This window comes from Wyeomyia smithii, chromosome 2 (assembly GCF_029784165.1).
Source record: "Wyeomyia smithii strain HCP4-BCI-WySm-NY-G18 chromosome 2, ASM2978416v1, whole genome shotgun sequence".
Lineage (NCBI taxonomy): Eukaryota > Metazoa > Arthropoda > Insecta > Diptera > Culicidae > Wyeomyia > Wyeomyia smithii.
This window is the reverse complement of record NC_073695.1, coordinates 122,770,756-122,789,664: the sequence shown is the minus strand read 5'-3', so window position 1 is coordinate 122,789,664 and position 18,909 is coordinate 122,770,756. Positions and strand designations below refer to the sequence as shown.

Here is an 18,909-nt window from a genome sequence, read left to right as displayed (position 1 = left end):
TTCCTCCGCTTGGCGGTCAATATTTGGCTATTTACTAGGCTGAGAGCCGCCCCGAATCTTTCCAAAAACCATTTTCTTAATCGCATATAAGGAAATTTGTTCTGTGAAATCATTTTCTCCATCACTAGAATCACCAAATACTCGAAAACAATTTACGCGTTCTATATTTAAGTTTTTTTTTTTGGCGGCAAATTTTCAAATATTAATAGCAAACTGTGGGAACCGAGACAGCATGAAATACAGAATACAACTAATGACAGTTCGCCAGCTTTCAGTAGAATAGTCATTTAAGCCAACGTTGCGGGACGTGCCCAGTTTTACGGAATTACAAATAAATAAACATATAAGGATGAAAAAACCCATGTACGCACAAGTAAACAAAACCTGCAAAAGAATTATGTTATCGATAACTTGGGAAAACGGAAACAAAGTTAAAACAAAGTTTCGTGAAATGGAGGGAACATTTTATGAAGTAGAAAGAACGTAGCTCATTCCGAAAACGATTGACTGACGGATAAGTTGGTTATTACTAAATTCGAAAAAAATATGCGAAATACATCACAAACAAACATTTTGCCAACGCTGGCTAGTGACGGTCTCCAGAAATTGGCAACTGCCGGTGTGAAAAAGAAATAGTGGAATTGGTAATCCCCATTAGCAACGACCGGTGCGAAAATCGATTGCTATCCAAAATAGCAACGGCCAGCGTTGTGAAAATAGCAACTCAAATGGCAACCCACCGGTGCGCTTGCTCTTACAGTGCGCTTTGGGCAGCACGCCAGGTCAAAACTGGGTCAATATCGAGCGAATAAAGAAGGGTTTTGACAGCAGTTAGTGCGCTTCCAGGTCAAAACGAGGTGAGCTGGTGGAATAAAGAAATTCGCTATGAGTTGCATCAGAGAATAAATGTGTTGACACTGAGGTTAATTCAATTCATCTACTCATAAATAAACATTGATATTCTGGGGCACTGATCGTCATCACCAATTATCGAGTCGAATAAAAAAGTTAGTCAACAATGCGTTTGAGAAGAAATCTGGCACCTCTGACATGTGAAACCCAGTTGCCAAATTGGCGGGTTTTTTCATCGATTATCTCTCTGAGTATCTCTAATTTCGATATTAACCCAGTATCGCCGAAATACTCTGCTGTCAATGAAAATTGTCATCATTCATCATTGTTGTTGCAGTTTCATTCAATTCATTCAATAGATGTATAGGAAACGCTAGACGTTTCTTGAATCGGTGAAATATCGCAATGATTAGAACTCTATAGAAGAGAATCGCTTGTTAAATTGATTCGACTAATTTAATATATATACATGTAATATATTATCGCACACAACATGAAACGTCAAAGGTAAATAATCATCAATAATTCCTAGTGTAGAAATTGCACCTGCTTTCATTTTTTTCAGGGTCAAACATGCGACAGATCGTGTTTACGTGGATAACCTATTTGAAGTACGTGATGTTGATCTTCCAATGAGTGAATCAAAGCTTGAATCCAGTGGAAAATGGATTGAAGCACAGGTTTTACCAGGAGATACTCTTCAAGCTATTGCATTACGGTTCAGTTGCACGGCAAGAATTAATACTACTACAAATATTGAACAATATTCAAAAAATATATTTTTTTAGATTGCGGAGCTAAAAAAGGTTAATAAAATAGATAAAGATAATGAAATCTTTGCACGCAGAATAATAAGAGTACCAATTACACCCCATTCGATATTGTTAGAAACGCTACCTAAGGTTCATACTAGCGGAAGTAGTAGTCCAAAAAACACACTCCATCTGACGCAGAACTCTACTACCATACTCGAAAATGACGCCAATTTTGACGAGAAACTGTTAGTCGCTGCAGTAAGTAGTGCTTCATACAAAAACGAAAATCTCAACCTGGCAACTGAACATAATGTGGAAGAATCAAGTGAAGAGTCAATCAGGCAACCATTGCTGAGTGGAGAATACGACGATAGTTTACCACAACCTCGTTTGTTACGACTACCTGCAAACGATTACTCTTGCAATGGATCGGACTGTGATATTTCGTGGATTTGTTTGCTTGTATGTATCCTTGCATTGTGTTTTATAATTCCGTTAATATACGTGATTTATATAGCTGAACATATCGAAAAGTATCATCACGATAATTTTATCAACGAAACAAGTCATCACAGAACGTGATTAATGATTAAATCATCACATATCACGTCTTTCGAAACAAACGCTTTTGACAATATTTTACAATCATGGTGGCAATGGTAAAATGTTTCTCTATCATGTTTGTATAATTCCAGTTCAAGTAGTTTTTGCACCTATACATTAAAATAAATCTACGACTACAGTGTGGCAAAGCTTTCACGACAAAAGATAGCTCTTCCATGGATAAGACAATTCAGAGCAGAACTATAATATATGTATTAAAATGTTTTGCCAAATTTGTCGCTCGTGGCAAGTCCACTAATGTTTTAATAGATATTTTACACTGTGACAGCTGTTGGGAATGGACAATATTGCCAATAATGCGGCAAATTTTCAATGTCAGATGTAGCAACTGAATCTATACCTAAACCCAAAATACATCATAGTTAATTTTAAGTGCCTTCATAGATATGTTCAATAAACTAATCGTTACGAATGTTATACTTTTCAAACATTGTTTTTTTTTTCAATCAAGAAGAGGTTTGCTCAACTATTCTATATTTCTGTCGTCGTTCCTTCAAAAACAACATCAAAGTTAGGCTGGTCATTGTAAAAAATACTTTAGGTAAAAAATAACATTTCAAATGCAAATTTGTTAATGACTAACATAATACAAACACGTAGTTCTATCGTAGGACTCCTACATCAACAATACGTCGTATTAATATTATTCACCTTTGTTTCACATTATGATTTGGAGCATTTTGATTAGAATTGCTACGCTGAATTCTGTCTTCTACCATTAAGTTTGATGCGGATTAGATGATTTTTCGCTCATCTGGTTTTAGTATAGTTTTAGTATCATATATTTAGGTTTGTATAAATCTTGTATAAACTTAAGTCAAAAATATATAGTGCGCATTTTTTCCAAAATCGGATTCTTACTCGTAAGCTTTTGAAGTTGTATTTTTTTCCAAATTTGTTATACCTAGAATTACGAGCACATTCAACCTGCACAAGTGAGGCAAATTCGAAAAGCTAGCTCAACCATATTTTGTGGAGCATCTGCACGATGACACACATATAATTCTCGGGAAGGAGTATTAAAAAGTCTTCCTAGCACCCAAAACTCAATCCTTTCATTTGGATTTGACTCCTTTGGTACCGACATTAACATTCCTTGCTCCTTGACTGCAACTAAAGATCGGTGATTATAGCCAATCTTCGAATCATTAGACAATAGATCACGAAATTTTTTTGTATTTTGAAGAGTATTATGTATCAGGGTACATGTTTTTCGAAATGTATTCATGATAATATCGTGTTTTACCTGGCCTGTACTAAGGACAGGAGCTAGAAAAAATCCGTCACCCATTTCCATCTGTACAAAGTAATACAGAAGATTTTCGGTACCAAATGTTAGCCTACTTGGAATCAACTCTGAAAATTCCTTACAACGATTTTCCGAAATTTCATTTATATCGAAACTACTACTTTGTTGACTACTATCAATACTCTGGCCCCAATCTGAATCGTCGTCATCATCGTGTTCATTATCCCCATCATCCTTCAAGGCATGATTTTTTATTGAGCTCGAAGCGTTCGATTCCTCATCGTGGCTACGGAACGTAGATCGTTCCTCTGTTGTTTGACATTCTTGTTTGGATAGTAATGATGATATGCATTGAGGTCGCCTATTTGAATCTATCCATATTCGCACAAGGTGCTCGATTCCAGTTGATTTGAAATACTCTAGCATGTCCTGTATCTCTTCTACGTAACGTGAAAGTGATCTGTTATGGTTTGTATCTATGGGAACTTCTAAAATGACGACCATTAATAAATGTCCAATAGAAACTAGTAAAAAATAGGCATCGTTAGACTCATTAAACTTACACTCGCAATAATCGCGGGGATAAAATTTACGCCAAAAGGCAAGATTTTTAATATTAGTTGTGCATATAACTTCAAAAATACCAAAGTTCTTCAACAATGATTCTATATCTTTCAGATATGAACCATTTAAATGAGAACAAACAAGATATTGATTATAGTACAAACAGCACCCAATTATTGTAACATCACAGAATAAGTCTACTAATTCGTCGTTCCAGTTGCGATAATCCATTGCTTCAAGCTCTCCCAGAGCATCATCAATGCGCAACTGCATTTCTTTTGGCAAAGGCACAAAATGCGGCGCGAGGAATGTTTTTTCAAACTTATCAATACTTCGGTTGGTTTTTATAGAATGACGTATTAATTCACAAAGTTGCATTAGCTCGGTTTGCTGTTCAACCGGATAATTGAAAACTGATGAGCTGTCGGAATATAAAATACTTAGTAATCGACAAATTTGCTCACTTTTTTGTTTTACCGAAAAAAGTGCAGAATACTTTGAATTAAAACCAAACAACAAAATACCATCTTCGAAATAGTTATACGTAGTATAATAAAGAACGTTGCGCACTTTTAAGTTAGTCATTTCAGTCCTAGTCGCAAAGGTTGAGCTAAAAATCGAATGAAGAGTTACAAAACTTCCCTTTGAATTAAAAAGTAAATTGTTCTCTCTGGTAGGATAACAGAATTTTACATCTAATTCATCGTTTTGCGTGTACTCCTTTGAAATATAGATCATACTAAAAATCAAATCATTACTGCTCATCGTTTGAATATCGTCCTTATTAAATAATGTTTCCTGGCTTTGTATGAGATCCATAAGATTCGTTATTTTGATTTCAATGGCATTCGAGATGTCATGCTCAATCATTTCAAAGAAGGTGATTTTAATTATCGTAGGAATTTTAGTAGATCCTTCAAGTAAAGATTCCAGATTGTCTACTGTCACGGCCTCAGCATCAATGCTCTTGATCCAGTCTTTAGATTTTACCAGTTTAGCACGATGGAACACAGAAAAATCTTTTATCTTATCAACCATTAGTTTTCTACCGTCTGGAAATAACGATGTGGTAATTCCAAGAATAGTGTCAGAAAGCGGTAGTACATCTTTAAGAACTATATTCTTTTTCGGTGCAATGCTGATTATAATTTCCTTGTTTAGTCCATTTAGTTGCTCCTTTTTCATCGTGTCAATGATGCTTACCTTGAACATTTTGTGTTTATTTTTCTCTCTGTGTCCAAATTTAGAAAGAATATTTTCTTTTTTCCTGATCGACAGACGTTTGTATTCATTGCGGAAAAACAGATCATCGTCAAAGACAATTGGCTTTGCGTGATAAACTAAATCAAATTTGATGTAGAGCAACGTACTACCATCGATGAATGGACTCCACTCGTGTGTACGAGAATCACAGCTGCTGTGACTGCAGTCTGATGATACGTTGGATTGATCATCCGTCCAAACCTGCAAGTAACAAACATAGTAGTGAATAGAGATCGAATAGAATATCTTGGTGAGGTATACGTACTTGTTCGTCTTCATGCTCTTCCGGAAGAGAACGGTTATTATATGAGGGTCGTTGGCTGGAATTCATGTTTCATTTTTATTCTAAAGTCATGTGTTCCTTCTATTTCCGGTTTGTGGTAGGCCAGTTATCTCATTACCGACAGAGACTTGTTCAGATCTTGGAGATTGGAATAGAACAGTTCTATAGTTGCTATTAGTTTTGGTCCGAGGTGAATATTTCTTCTTCTTATTTTTTTCTGGTCGGAACTGTCAGTTGTCAGCAGGGATGCCAGGTTATGAAAAAAAGCGTTTGCTTTACTCATCCCGTGCAAATCTTACGAGAGAAGCAGAGTAACTTTCACATACATTAGACATACGTAACACACACACGCTCGTAAATAATAACTCATAAACTGAGCAACTCTGACTCAGTTTAGAACGATGTTCGTAGAAGTCAAAAATTGAGTAGAAGTCCTTTTTGATATTGAGTAACTTTGACTCAATTTTTGAGTACCCTTCAGATAACTTCTTTCTGAGTAACGTCGCATATAACGACGTCCATTTTGAAAGGAGATTATGATGTGCTTCAGTTTGTAACATATGTTTTTTAAATGTGTGCGCCTCAGAAGGCATTATAACTGCTTACTTTTTTTACAAGGTATAATTATTGATGAATATGTGGTGTTGTTTATTGGTCGTGGCGGATTTCTAGCCAAAAATGAAACTGAACTGTACCCTAAAAATGAGTAATGTCGTACTCAAATTTTGAGTAATAATGACTCATTTTTAAAGACGCCTAGTGTTACTCAGTTTTGAGTATTTGTGAAGTTACTCAATTTTAGAGTTGTTCCACTTTTTACGAAAATGTGTCAAATGTTACTCATTTTAGAGTTATTGTTTACGAGCGTGCAGGAAGAAATCTTTCAAAAAAGTTGGTACAAAATGAACTACTCGAATGGTACCACACTATGAGTAAAATTACTGTTTGAGTAGTTTATGGCAGTGTATCTGCGGAGCCCTGCATTTGTCTCGTTCCCACTCGAAAAATGCTGCATTGATATTGTAAAGAACTTTTTGACAGTTACTTATGGGATTTTCATTGAGGCTCGATTAGGCCGAAAAAAAGAAAATTCTACTGTGGGACAACGTGGTACTGTGGGGCAACGTGTACCAGAAAATACTACAAGGTATACAGCCCTAGGGGTTGTATGAAATGGTGACGTAGTAGGACTATTTATATATATATATATATATATATATATATATATATATATATATATATATATATATATATATATATATATATATATATATATATATATATATATATATATATATATATATATATATATATATATATATATATATATATATATATATATATATATATTTGGCAGAGCTGTATGCCACCACGGGTCGGTATTTGGCGATTACCGTAGGCCACGGAAGTGCTAACTGCAAGAACGCAGTCCCGGACCATCAGCGAGAGCTAGCCTAGGTTGTGGTGAGACTCAGGCATTGGGCCGCCGAATTCTCACAAAAGCCACATTATCCGGAAGCAGCTCTGACGGAGCGAATAGTGCCGCTCCCACCACCCAAATGCACTAATTCGCCCATTGGGATTGATGCCAGTAAGTTCCCAATTACGGTAACTGGTCGCAACGCCATATGATAAGAGTCGGATTTCGTTTTCGTACCACGATTCTGGGCTGGCACCTGCGCCGAGCTCCCTTAGTAAGGTCGTGTGACAACGGCCTGAAACGGCGAGACAACAACCGGTGCAGGGGTCTCCGTCCCGTAAAACCTGGCAGGCCTTTCAGTACGTTCCAAATTCATTGCCCGGTGGGAACCGGGCAGGAGTGGGATCAGATGTCCTTTCCTGACTTGCGCCGGTCGGGGGTGTCATAGTTGCTCATAAGGCGCTATGGCAGCCACCCCTAGCCATGGCCTCACTGCTTCGGCATAGACTACCATGGGACCAGATAGGCGACCACTCCAGTATGGATAAGGATAGCGGCTGGAAGGGGGACCCACTTAACAAAAATGAACAGTAATAATGAAGATCAACAATTGGGCGCAGATGGGTTGAAAAACCCGTTTGCACGAGGAGGCATCCAGAGGTCTCCGCCGAGAAAGGCGGAGATGGATGCAGTAAAGGACGCCTGCGAAGACGGCAAAGGCAGTACGCCTACCGGATCGACGCAAGACATCGCAGTGGCTGGTCCACTGTTGATAAAGGCGGTCGGAAGACAGCGAGACACGCTACCGAAGGTAGTAGCGCTGTCGGAGCAGCTCGATGCCATAATCGAGTTTGCGAAAAGTCGCACCAACACGACGAAGTACCTGAAGCAGGCTCTCTACATGCTTCGGTCCTCCGTCGATGCTGCGAAGAAGGAGCACGCCGAGCTCAAGGCAAGAGCGGTGGCTGCAGAGAAGAATGCAACGGAGGTGACCGGAAGGGCGACGAAGTCGGTCCAAACGGACACCTGCATGTTTGCAGCGGTTTGCGCCTCCGGGTCAGCCGCAAAAAGAGCAAGGCAGTCTCCGGGAGAAGCCCCCGAGAACAGCAAGAAACGGTTGGTTGTGCTAAGCCCGCGAGATAGCACACCAACGGCCTCCAAGTCCGCCGAAAAGTCTGCCGAAGTGGCAGCTACGGGAAACCCTTGGGTTACCGTGGGAGGAAGGAAGCGCCAAAAAGACAGCAAGCGCAACGACGAGAAGGCGACAGATCGTCCAAAAATGGGAAAGAAGGCGCGAAGCAGGGGCGACGCCCTCATACTCAAGACGGAGGGGTCCAAGTACTCCGAAGTCTTGAAGAAAATGAGAGGCGAAACCCAGCTCAAGGATCTGGGAGCGGATGTGCGGACCATCCGTCGTTCTCGCACCGGCGAGATGATCCTTGAGCTCCGTAAGGATGCTAAAAACAAGGGCGCTGCCTACAAGACGGTAGCCAAGCAGATCCTCGGTAAGAGGTGCAAATTCGGGCACTCACCTCAGAGGTGACTCTCCAGCTCAAAAACCTGGATGAAATCACCGAGAGGTGCGATATTGCACAGGCCCTCAAGGAAAAAGTGCGGAGTGGAAGTAGCCACTGAGGTAATTCGCCTCCGAAAGGGTCCAGCGGGGACCCAGGTGGCCACTTTCCAGCTTGCATCGGCCGATGCAACTTTGGCCCTGAAGACAGCCAAACTTAAGGTTGGCTGGTCAGTATGTCCCCTGAGCATACTCCAGCAGCCGGACGTTTGCTTCAGGTGTTTCGAGGGAGGACACAAGTCCTGGACCTGCAAGGGGCCCGATAGGAGCCAGTTATGTAGGCGTTGTGGTGGTGCTGGCCATAAAGCTAAAGACTGCGGGGAGCCTCCCAAGTGCTTGGTATGTACTGGAAAACGGGACGCCAAGCACTTTATGGGAGGCCCACGGTGCCCAGCCGGTAAGGCGGCCACGAAACCACGGGCGTGGGGTGACACAATTGAACCTGAACCATTGCTATGCGGCACAGCAGCTGCTATACCAAGCAGCGTCTGAGTCGCGGTCGGACATCGCAATCGTATCGGACCCCTACTGCATTCCTCCCGGAAACGGTAATTGGGTTGCAGATAAGTCCAGTACGGCGGCCATATGCACGACCAGCAAGTTCCCGGTTCAGGAGGTTGTGTCAACCTCAAATGAAGGATACGCGGTTGCCAAGGCGGACGGAGTGTTCTACTGCAGTTGTTATGCTCCGCCGCGTTGGTCTATCGAAAGGTTCACCCAGATGGTCGATTTGTTATCTATGGAGCTGACGGGACTAACACCCTTAGTAGTGGCGGGCGACTTCAACGCTTGGACTGTTGAGTGGGGAAGCCGCCGCACGAACCGGAGGGGTCAGATCTTGTTGGAAGCTTTGGCAGAGCTCAACCTAGATCTGGCCAACGTTGGAACCAAGTGTACATTCAGCAGAAATGGTGCGGAGTCGATCATCGACGTGACGTTCTCCAGCCCAGGACTGATCGTGAACTGGAGGGTAGACGATGGCTACACCTATAGTGACCACCAGTCGGTCTGCTATAGCGTAGTCCAGAACGTGAGGCGGCAGGCGACGGGTAGAGCCAATACTCCGACCGTCCGCGGGTGGAAGACATCGCATTTCGATGCCGAGGTATTTGCAGAAGCAATGAGAAGAGAGCGCGAGGGGGGCAGTTGGCTCCGCCCGAGTGCTGACCAATTAGTTGCCACATTATCGCGGGCGTGCGACGCCACCATGCCTAGGACCCGCCAACCTAGGAATGGTAAGTCACCGGTATACTGGTGGACCGACGCGATAGCGGACCTCCGTAGCGCGTGCCTCCGTGCAAGACGGATGTTGCAACGTGCACGTACCGATGCACAGAGGGTAGAGCGCCGTGTAGTATTCGGATCTGCAAGATCGGCGCTTAAAAGTGCGATAAAGGCGAGCAAAAGGGCCTGCTTCGATAGGCTATGCGCGAGTGCCAATACGAATCCGTGGGGCAACGCCTACAGAGTCGTAATGGCGAAGACCAAAGGCGTGTTGGCGCCTGCAGAGCGATCACCAGCGATGCTGGAGCGTATCATCGTGGGACTCTTTCCACGACACGAGCCAAATCCTTGGCCTCCGGTTGCTGAGTCTCACGTCCGACGTTCCAGTATCTCAGACACAGACCAGGGATGGTCGGCCAACCTGCCGGGCATCCAATCCGTGAGAGACGGCAGCCGTGCAGAGGTTGTGGAGGAGGTAAGGGTTACGAATGAGGAACTCATCGTGATCGCCAACTCCCTAAAGGTGAGCAAGGCACCGGGACCGGATGGAATCCCGAACTTGGCCATCAGGACGGCCATGAAAGTGGCCCCCGATCTATTTCGAGCAGTCATGCAGAAGTGCCTGGATGACTGCCTCTTTCCGGACAGGTGGAAGCGACAGAGATTGGTGCTGTTGCCGAAGGCTGGGAAACCGTCAGGGGACCCATCGGCATACAGACCTATCTGTCTGCTGGACACTACGGGCAAGGTGCTTGAGAGGATTATCCTCAACAGACTGGTGAAGTACACAGAGGGTGTAAACGGTTTGGCAAGTAACCAGTTCGGCTTCCGGAAAGGTAGATCCACGCTGGATGCTATTCTCTCTGTCACCAAGACGGCAGAGGTAGCACTCCAGCGTAAGAGTTGGGGCATTCGCTATTGCGCAATCGTCACGCTTGACGTGAAGAATGCATTCAATAGCGCCAGTTGGGACTCCATAGCGCTCGCGCTTAGGAGCATCCACGTACCGGTGTCGTTGTACAAGATTTTGGAAAATTATTTCCAGAATCGGGTACTAGTTTACAACACGGAGGAGGGTCAGAAGTGCGTCCCAATCACCGCAGGGGTACCGCAAGGTTCCATCCTGGGCCCGGTGTTGTGGAATGTCATGTATGACGGGGTGTTGAAACTAAAGTTCCCTGTAGGGGTTGTGATCGTCGGTTTCGCAGACGACATCACGCTAGAGGTCTACGGCGAGTCGATCGAAGAGGTCGAGTTGACGGCCGCGCACTGCATACGCAAGGTCGAAGACTGGATGCACTCTAGGAAACTGGAGTTAGCGCACCATAAAACGGAGGTTACTGTTGTGAACAACCGCAAATTAGAGCAACAGGCGGTGGTCATAGTCGGTGACTGCACCATTACCTCAAGGCGTTCCTTGAAGCTCTTGGGGGTTATGGTTGACGATAAGCTCACATTTAAGAGTCACGTCGACTATGCCTGTAAGAGGGCTTCAACGGCCGCTGCAGGACTATCTCGAATGATGTCCAATAGCTCAGCGGTATATGGCAGCAAGCGTAAACTTCTTGCCAGCGTGGTTTCGTCCATACTTAGGTATGGTGGGCCAGCGTGGTCCAAAGCGTTAGGTACCAACAGTCATCGTTGAAAACTGGAAAGTACCTACAGGCTCATGTGCCTGAGGGTTGTGAGCGCGTACCGTACAGTGTCATACGACGCAATCTGCGTCCTGTCCGGCATGATGCCTATCAGCATAGCCATTAAGGAGGACGTAGAATGCTTCGATCAACGTGACACAAGGGGTATACGAGGCACCAGAAGGTCATTCTCGATGATCAGATGGCAGCAGGAATGGTCCAATTCCGCAAAGGGTAGATGGACGCATCGACTTATTCCGGACGTATCCGGATGGGTCGGGAGGCGCCATGGAGAAGTTAACTTCCACTTGACACAGATTCTGTCAGGTCATGGTTGCTTCAGGCAGTATCTACACAGATTCGGGCATGCGGGGTCCCCCTTGTGTCCCGAGCGCGGATGCGGAAGAAACTGCTGAGCATGTCTTCTTCGTGTGCCCTCGTTTTGTGCATGCGCGGAGCGACATGATGGTAGTGAGCGGGCCAGACACCACTCCGGACAACCTAGTTCGGAGGATGTGTAAAGACCCAAACATTCGGAGGGCGGTTTGTACAGCCGCCTCTCAAATAGTTTTAGAATTGCAAAACAGGCGACAGGTTGACCACCGACACGCCAGTGTTAGCTAACGGCCAGTCTCCAGGTTAGTTAGCTAAGTTAGCAAAGAGATCTATAGAACCAAGAGGGTGCACGGAGCACAAAAGCCGCTCCCCGAAGCAATACCTAGCGGTGGTCCCGGGGAGTATTATGGGCTGGAGACTGGAGGGGTTTTAGTGGGTCCGGTCACTGATTCAAACCAACCCCACACTCCCTGAGGTTGGTCACCTCAGGGGTTTGGATGCAAATTTCCCCTCCACCTGAAACAAACAAAAAAAAAAAATTTATATATATATATATATATATATATATATATATATATATATATATATATATATATATATATATATATATATATATATATATATATATATATATATATATATATATTATATGCTGCGATAAACTGTTCATAGGCAACACTACCGTTTATATTTGATGGTCGTTATTGTAAAACTATACTTTCTATCGACTGTTAGTTTATTCAGAGGAGTTTCTTTCGGCTTCGCAGTCTTTAAAATGTGAAAAGAAAACGATATTTTTCTCTTACACCGACGTTTCGAATAATATATATTCTTTATCAAGGCTCTACAAGTACATTAAGACCAAAAACGCTTTTTAGAAAACAAATACAGCACTCGTTCGCTAATTGCACGCGATTTAGTTGCACTGCGTTTTAATTGCACGTCCGTTAGTTGCACGAAAGTGCAATTAAAAAGCAGTTTTGCGTCCTACACGTGGTTTTTGAAGCTAACGTCTCTCTGTCAAGTTTTGCGAGGGGATACTGAATGCGCGAAATATTTAATTACCTGAAAACAAATTCAATATTTTTAATTTTGTTATTTTAGAATCCGGTTGTATGTACTAAATAACAAATATACATAATCACATTGCACGTTTGCCCAATTTGTTTTCAATTATAGTCGATCTAATTAATTTCAATTTGATCACTTGTGTCGAATCCTCACTGAAATGTCGCATTAAGCTGTCCACACACTGAACAGCTTCTGAAAACGTGGGATTCTCTGAAATACAGTAATGTTCGTTACACTCCAACTAAGTTGCAATGCATGAAAAAATCTGACTGGTTCGAAACTGGTTCGTAAACGGATACACGAAAACCAAACATTAGCGCACCCCCTAAAAATTTTTGACAGTTTTGAGTTCATGCAATTAAAAAGCCCATCCGCTAGTTGCACTGCAACTTTCGTGCAATAAGCGCACGAGTGCTGTACAAAAATTATGCACATAATATCATTACCGAGAGGACCATTTTCCTGTGAAGGGGTTCTTCGGCTAGAGCATTAATTGTCAAAACAGATAATAATCAACCTAACAGAACATCCAAAAATACATAAAATTAGCTAAACAGATATCAAATACAATTTATGCTTCTTACATTATGCAAATTAAAAAATTAAAAAACTATACACTTAAACGAACCGGAACTCGTAGCACTCTCAATCATACTAAACCATTTTTTCCATAACCAGCAACCTTGCATGCAAACTCTATTGCGCACAAGTTATGCTGTGTGACACTCGGTGGAAGCTGTCAACGACCGTTGACGCTGTTGTTTATTTCTGTACTCCGCTTGACGTGTTGCATGATTGCTGTATATGTTGTGCTCAAGCCTTCAACATCACTGCGTTTGTTTACCGTATGATCGTTCGTGATAATGTGGCACATTTCCAACACGTTCAACGCTGTTTTTCGTCTATGTTCATCCAGGATACACACCTCATTCAACTTGAATGAATGGTTCTCGTCGATGCTGTGTTGGAGTAAAGCAGTTTTTTCCCTCAGGTGATGTATTTTGGCAATAGTGGATGGGCTGGTGGCATGTTCGTTTGGCTTGAGCCATAGGCGTAGCCAGGGGGGGGGGGGTTGCCCCCCCCCCCTAATCACTGGCATTGGTGCAGAATTTTTTTTTGGCATTGGTGCAGAATTTTTTTTTTGCAGAATAACGCTAAGGTGAAATTTCTTTTACACACCAAGTTCCCCAAGACGGTGCTGCTGTAGCTGACAACCAGCGTGAAGGGGATCTTAAACCTGCTCTTCTTTTGCTCCGGACTGGCCGAGAACGGGGGAATTTATAGTACGAAGTACCTGCCGCAGGTAGCGTCGTTCACCAAAAAATACCATAAGGCCGAAGACACGGTGTTTAGGCCGGATCTGGAGTCGGCTCACTATCCGAGGCGATCATTTGAGGAAATGGAACGGCTAAATGTCGATGTGGTTCCCAAGTTGGTGGAGCCGCCCACCCCCCCCCCCTTCTGGCAAGCCTGAAGCGTAAGATCTACTCCAACAACTTTGTCGCGAAATTTGAGGAGGAATTGATAAATAAAATGAAAAAAGAATTTGAAAACATGCCTACACGCATGTTTTCATCCGCCATGGCGAACGTTACGGTTAACTGCCGAAATTCCGCACGCAAGATCGTAGATTTTTTCTGCACGTAAGCTAGCATAATTACCTTCCATAGGAAATTAATCAAACCTTATTATCTGTCTTAGTTATTTTTTTACCACCATCCAAAAAAAATCCATTTTTTTAACGCATAGGTTAGCACAAAACGACATTTTTAGCCCACCTGCATCAACTAGCTTAGTATTGGAATCGAGCATTGACAATTCCTTACCTTAATTCTCTAATAACCTCACAGGAAACACGGTTCATGGAAGATAGTGCACTTGCCTACGCGTTGTCCTCGCTGCATCCTGCTAACGTAATACGCATGTCGTTAGAAGAGTTAAAGTGCAAAACCGGAGCTTTCGTATTTTTTTTATGACGTTAACAATTTTGTTGGAGAGGTGGAAGTCTGGTATCAACATTGCAACAGCACGAGAGCAGACGGTAAGAACTTGGAAGACCGGGATCTTATAGACTTGCTTGCTGAAGCCCGTTCGTTCTTACCTGCGACTGAGAAAGCAATTAAAATTGAACTTGCTTCACCATGTAAAACAAGCACGATTGAGCTCTCGTTCAGCACATTACGTCGGGTGAAAACCTGGCTGAGGTTAACAATGGTTGAGTGCTCTCTGCTTGCTGAGTGTTCATTGGCAGATGGTTAACAACAATCGTGGAAAATTTACTGAATTAGCGCTGGAGCGATTTGCGGAGGATAAAAGGAAGATGTTTTTTAGTTAACGACCTTGTTATTGTGATCTTTCTACGGTAGATTTAGTGTTAATTAAATTACAGTTTAGTTTAATTTAGTGTTAGTCTAGTCTAGTCTACACTAACACAGCCAGCACTTGAAAGGATCCTGGAAAATCCACCATTTTTTCAAAAACTGATTTCCATACATTTTTCTTGTCAACGGCCAGGCCTACTGTGTAGCGCAATATAATACAATGTAATCTAAGAACGGGGACAATCCGTATGTAAGAAGTAATATAATTTGTTGGGAGTGACAAAGCTAAGAAATTACACTCCTTTGTTGACCAATCTCCTGGGATGGAACATAGGTATTTCCTCCTTATGTTCGTGTTTTAAAACCAAGGATATAGCGCCTTTACTCGCTTCAACTGTTACGGTTGGAAATTAAAATTATTTTTTTTACCTGAGTACTAACTCTAGTCCTAGCATTTTAAGCATATGGTTATAGCGCCATTACTCGCTCTCTTGAAGGAATATTGATTAGTAAATAAGATTTAAGATGATGTTTCTTGTTAGCTTAGCTTAGCTTAGGTAGACTGCCCGTAGTTGCACTCCGTGATTGGTCGAACTAAGAGAACTGCAAAATGAACCAGATTTATGGTGCTTGGGACTAGTATGTAATGCTAGTGCAATTTTCACTGGTTCACAATACTTTTTCCACTGACCAATAACGACGCCGGCCACGACCAAAAGGCGGTACTACTTGGGAAGGAAAGGGATGGTGATACTCGTTTTGTTTAGAGACCGCGGGTACCACTGCATCTTTACGAGTATCACAGGATAGGAATCGTTTTAATAAGGTACAGCTCTGGTAACTTTATGATAACTGATGCATATTACGCGAAATACAATTTTGAAAATTCAGAAGCCTATTGCGCGATCAAAACCGTTATTTGTTTTAGTAAGATGGGGTGAGACAAATTCAGGATTTGCCATGGTAGGCAATGGGGAACGAGAACGCATGCTGAATCTGAATCTGAATCCGTTGTTTGAATATATGTACTAGCAAACCGATGAATTTTTATCGAATTAGTTCGATTTCTACTTCAAATAAGTTCTACAAACAACGCGATACAGATCTGCAGAAATGCACCTGCCGTACTGCATTTATATTAAACATAATTATAGAGAAATACTAAGCTAGAAAAAGAACGCTCTCACCATCTACAATTCGATCCAGATCCTATTCATTCAATCTATATTTTGTGTTCTTAATCGATCATACTCATCTGTCGAGTATCACTCAGCTTGGATAAATTGAAGAGAAAAATTCATAGGACATTCGTTGGCTCCTGTAGCGAAAACTTCTCCTTATGGCGGTTTCGATTACTCCCGAAGTTTTAAGAGGCATTTTAATCCGCTTGATCTTCATGCACTTTGACTAGTACTGCGACCTGCGTGTTGACTAATATCGGCTGTTTCTTCAAATACGGAAGGCAACGTTGGCGGTTTTCGGTGAAAGCTAACTTTATATAACACTGTTTCAACCAAAAACAATAAATTGAAAATATTTAGCGAGAAAATTGTGACGCAGTAGAAAAGTTGCGCCCGTCCGCGTTCGTGCTTTACTTCGATCTCCACAGTTTAGTTTAACTTAGTGTTAGTAAAAAAATTAATTTTTTTACTTCTAAAATTTTGATTTAATTTTTTTACTTCTAAAATTTTGAAGAACTTGCCCCCCCCCCCCTATTCAAAATTCTGGCTACGCCCATGGTTTGAGCTTATCCAGTTTTTTGATGTTCGACCGGTGGTTGCTGATTCTTGTTTTGAGATGCTGTGTAGTGAGTCCAACATAGCACGCATCGCAGTTGGCACAGGGAATTATAAAAATAACGATGCATGAATACATGAAAATTTCACACTAGTAGTAGTTGTGAAAATTCTCATAACTCTTATTTTCAAGCATTTAAAGTTCTGAAAAGAACTGATTCCATAATCTTTAACTCGAAATGTGTGCTACAGAACGCTGATGATCGCACTACCACCGGTAGCATTGAATATTTTGTTGGCCGCGCAAAATAAAATTTGCTCTCCATTGTGCCCTCCAGTAGCTGTGCCAGCAAAATATCCTGCAGCGTACGATGGTAACTGTTGCTGCCGCATGCAAAATAAAGATAACATTTTCCGTAGTGCCTGGAAGTTGGCTCGTATGCAGCTCTCGTTTCCTAATATCGCGTACCTCTAACAGCTATACTCCACTCGCTATTGTGTGACAAACTAGACTGAAGCTGAATTTTCTACACGCAGTCTTTTGTATCGAGTTCAGCGTAGATTTTTGCCATGAGGGCGTGGCCACGCAGCTTAGAGAAAGACAAACGGTACAAAACACTTTGTTGAGTCAGAATATGTAGGCATTGGAATTTATTCCGTTCATGTTGTTGTTATCTGTGCTCGGAAAACAAGGGAATAGCAAGGAAAATGTATGGGAAAGCTTGATCTTGGAACTTTTCACATTTTTTCAGCCATAAGCAGTAAAGCAACAATATCAAACATTGTATCAAACACACACTTTAGCTATCCACCGACATATAAATGACTAAGATGCATCGTCGTTCGCTTGCTACAATCGTTTGAAATCTGACGCAACATTTGCCAGTTTCATATCCAATTTCACAAAATGTAATCTAGTATCCAGCTTTTCACGCACTATAATGACGGTCGCTATAATGCGAGTTCGTAATATGCAAACCTCTCTGCTTACGTCAGATTTGCGATTGCGCACATATTTTCTAATGCCTTCACATATTTTCCAATGTCTTCCATTTGTCTTCAAAAACAAGGATGTCTTTACCACAGGGTAAATGTTTTCGATTTGAAGACATGTCTTTCAATGTGCCATCGCTGGTTGTCAGTTCCATTTTAAGGAAACATTAGTATATTACATAACGCGATGTTTGGCAATTTGCCGAAGTAAAATATTTGACAAGTGAAAAAAAGTGAATTTTTGCGAGCGAAATCTGTCTTTAAAACTCGATTGTGGAACACACAGGAATTCCATCATCCTGTAGTTTACAGTTCAAGCGAAGCAGAGTTTACGAGTTTACGCTTCGAGCGAAGTAAAGTTAGCCGAAACTGACAGCATATAAACGCGAGAAAATGTCAAATTTTTGCTAGCTGCTTCTAACTTCACTAATGTGTGCATGCGTGAGAAAAGTAAGCCCGAGTGGAAACACTACCTTCGATTGCGCTGGATCGAATTTGATTATAGTTCCAAGCGAAGTAAAAATTTTGAAGGTTCGCTTCCTAAAAAAAATACGATGTATTTTTCAGTGAGAACAGGGAATGGACAATGTTTTTATGGTAACCATAAAAACATGGTATTTTGACTGTATAAACGGTTTTTGTCATTGCCATGTTTTAACAATGTTTTTATTATTGAATCTACCACCGACAATAATTTTACCATGAAAAATATTGTCAGTAACTTCTAAATCTATTGGAAAAATGCCTGGAAAAAATGCTGTTAAGATACACAAAACCTCCCCCTTTCATGGTAAAAATGGCACAAACAATGTTTTTTCTATTTTCTAGACAATGATATTTAATGTAAAATAGATGCATTTACAATGAAAAACATAGTTAATATACATACATAAGACATACGTAACACTGGCGTTTTTCTCTGGTACACGTTGATCCATAGTCAGAGCCGGATTTACGATTGTGGGGGCCCGGGGCCCAGTTTTCAGTGAGGGCCCCAAAATAAAACAAACC

General features: G+C 41.9%; 2 protein-coding genes across 9 annotated transcripts; one reads left to right on the top strand and one right to left on the bottom strand.

The window, feature by feature from the left end:
- Positions 1–1,143: 1,143 nt before the first annotated feature.
- On the top strand, positions 1,144–2,659 carry LOC129724080 (lysM and putative peptidoglycan-binding domain-containing protein 3). 2 transcript variants are annotated; one of them, XM_055678698.1, is made up of 4 exons: positions 1,144–1,359; positions 1,418–1,583; positions 1,641–2,069; positions 2,125–2,659. In XM_055678698.1, exons 1-4 carry the CDS (start codon positions 1,346–1,348, stop codon positions 2,191–2,193), a joined length of 678 nt encoding a protein of 225 aa, XP_055534673.1. In that variant the 5' UTR covers positions 1,144–1,345; the 3' UTR covers positions 2,194–2,659. The 2 variants fall into 2 exon arrangements, with proteins under 2 accessions (XP_055534673.1, XP_055534672.1); XM_055678697.1 differs by having other exon boundaries at positions 1,145–1,359; positions 1,641–2,659.
- LOC129724078 (protein inturned) lies at positions 2,075–5,818 on the bottom strand. 7 transcript variants are annotated; one of them, XM_055678693.1, is made up of 3 exons: positions 5,248–5,375; positions 4,522–4,654; positions 2,075–4,465 (listed from the first exon to the last, which is right to left on the bottom strand). In XM_055678693.1, the coding sequence occupies exons 2-3, from the start codon at positions 4,569–4,571 to the stop codon at positions 3,154–3,156; spliced, it is 1,362 nt and encodes a 453-aa protein (XP_055534668.1). In that variant the 5' UTR covers positions 4,572–4,654; positions 5,248–5,375; the 3' UTR covers positions 2,075–3,153. The 7 variants fall into 7 exon arrangements, with proteins under 7 accessions (XP_055534668.1, XP_055534664.1, XP_055534666.1 ...); XM_055678692.1 differs by adding an exon at positions 5,573–5,818 and having other exon boundaries at positions 3,835–3,968; positions 4,044–5,508; XM_055678695.1 differs by adding an exon at positions 5,573–5,818 and having other exon boundaries at positions 4,283–4,465; positions 4,522–5,508.
- Positions 5,819–18,909: the final 13,091 nt, after the last annotated feature.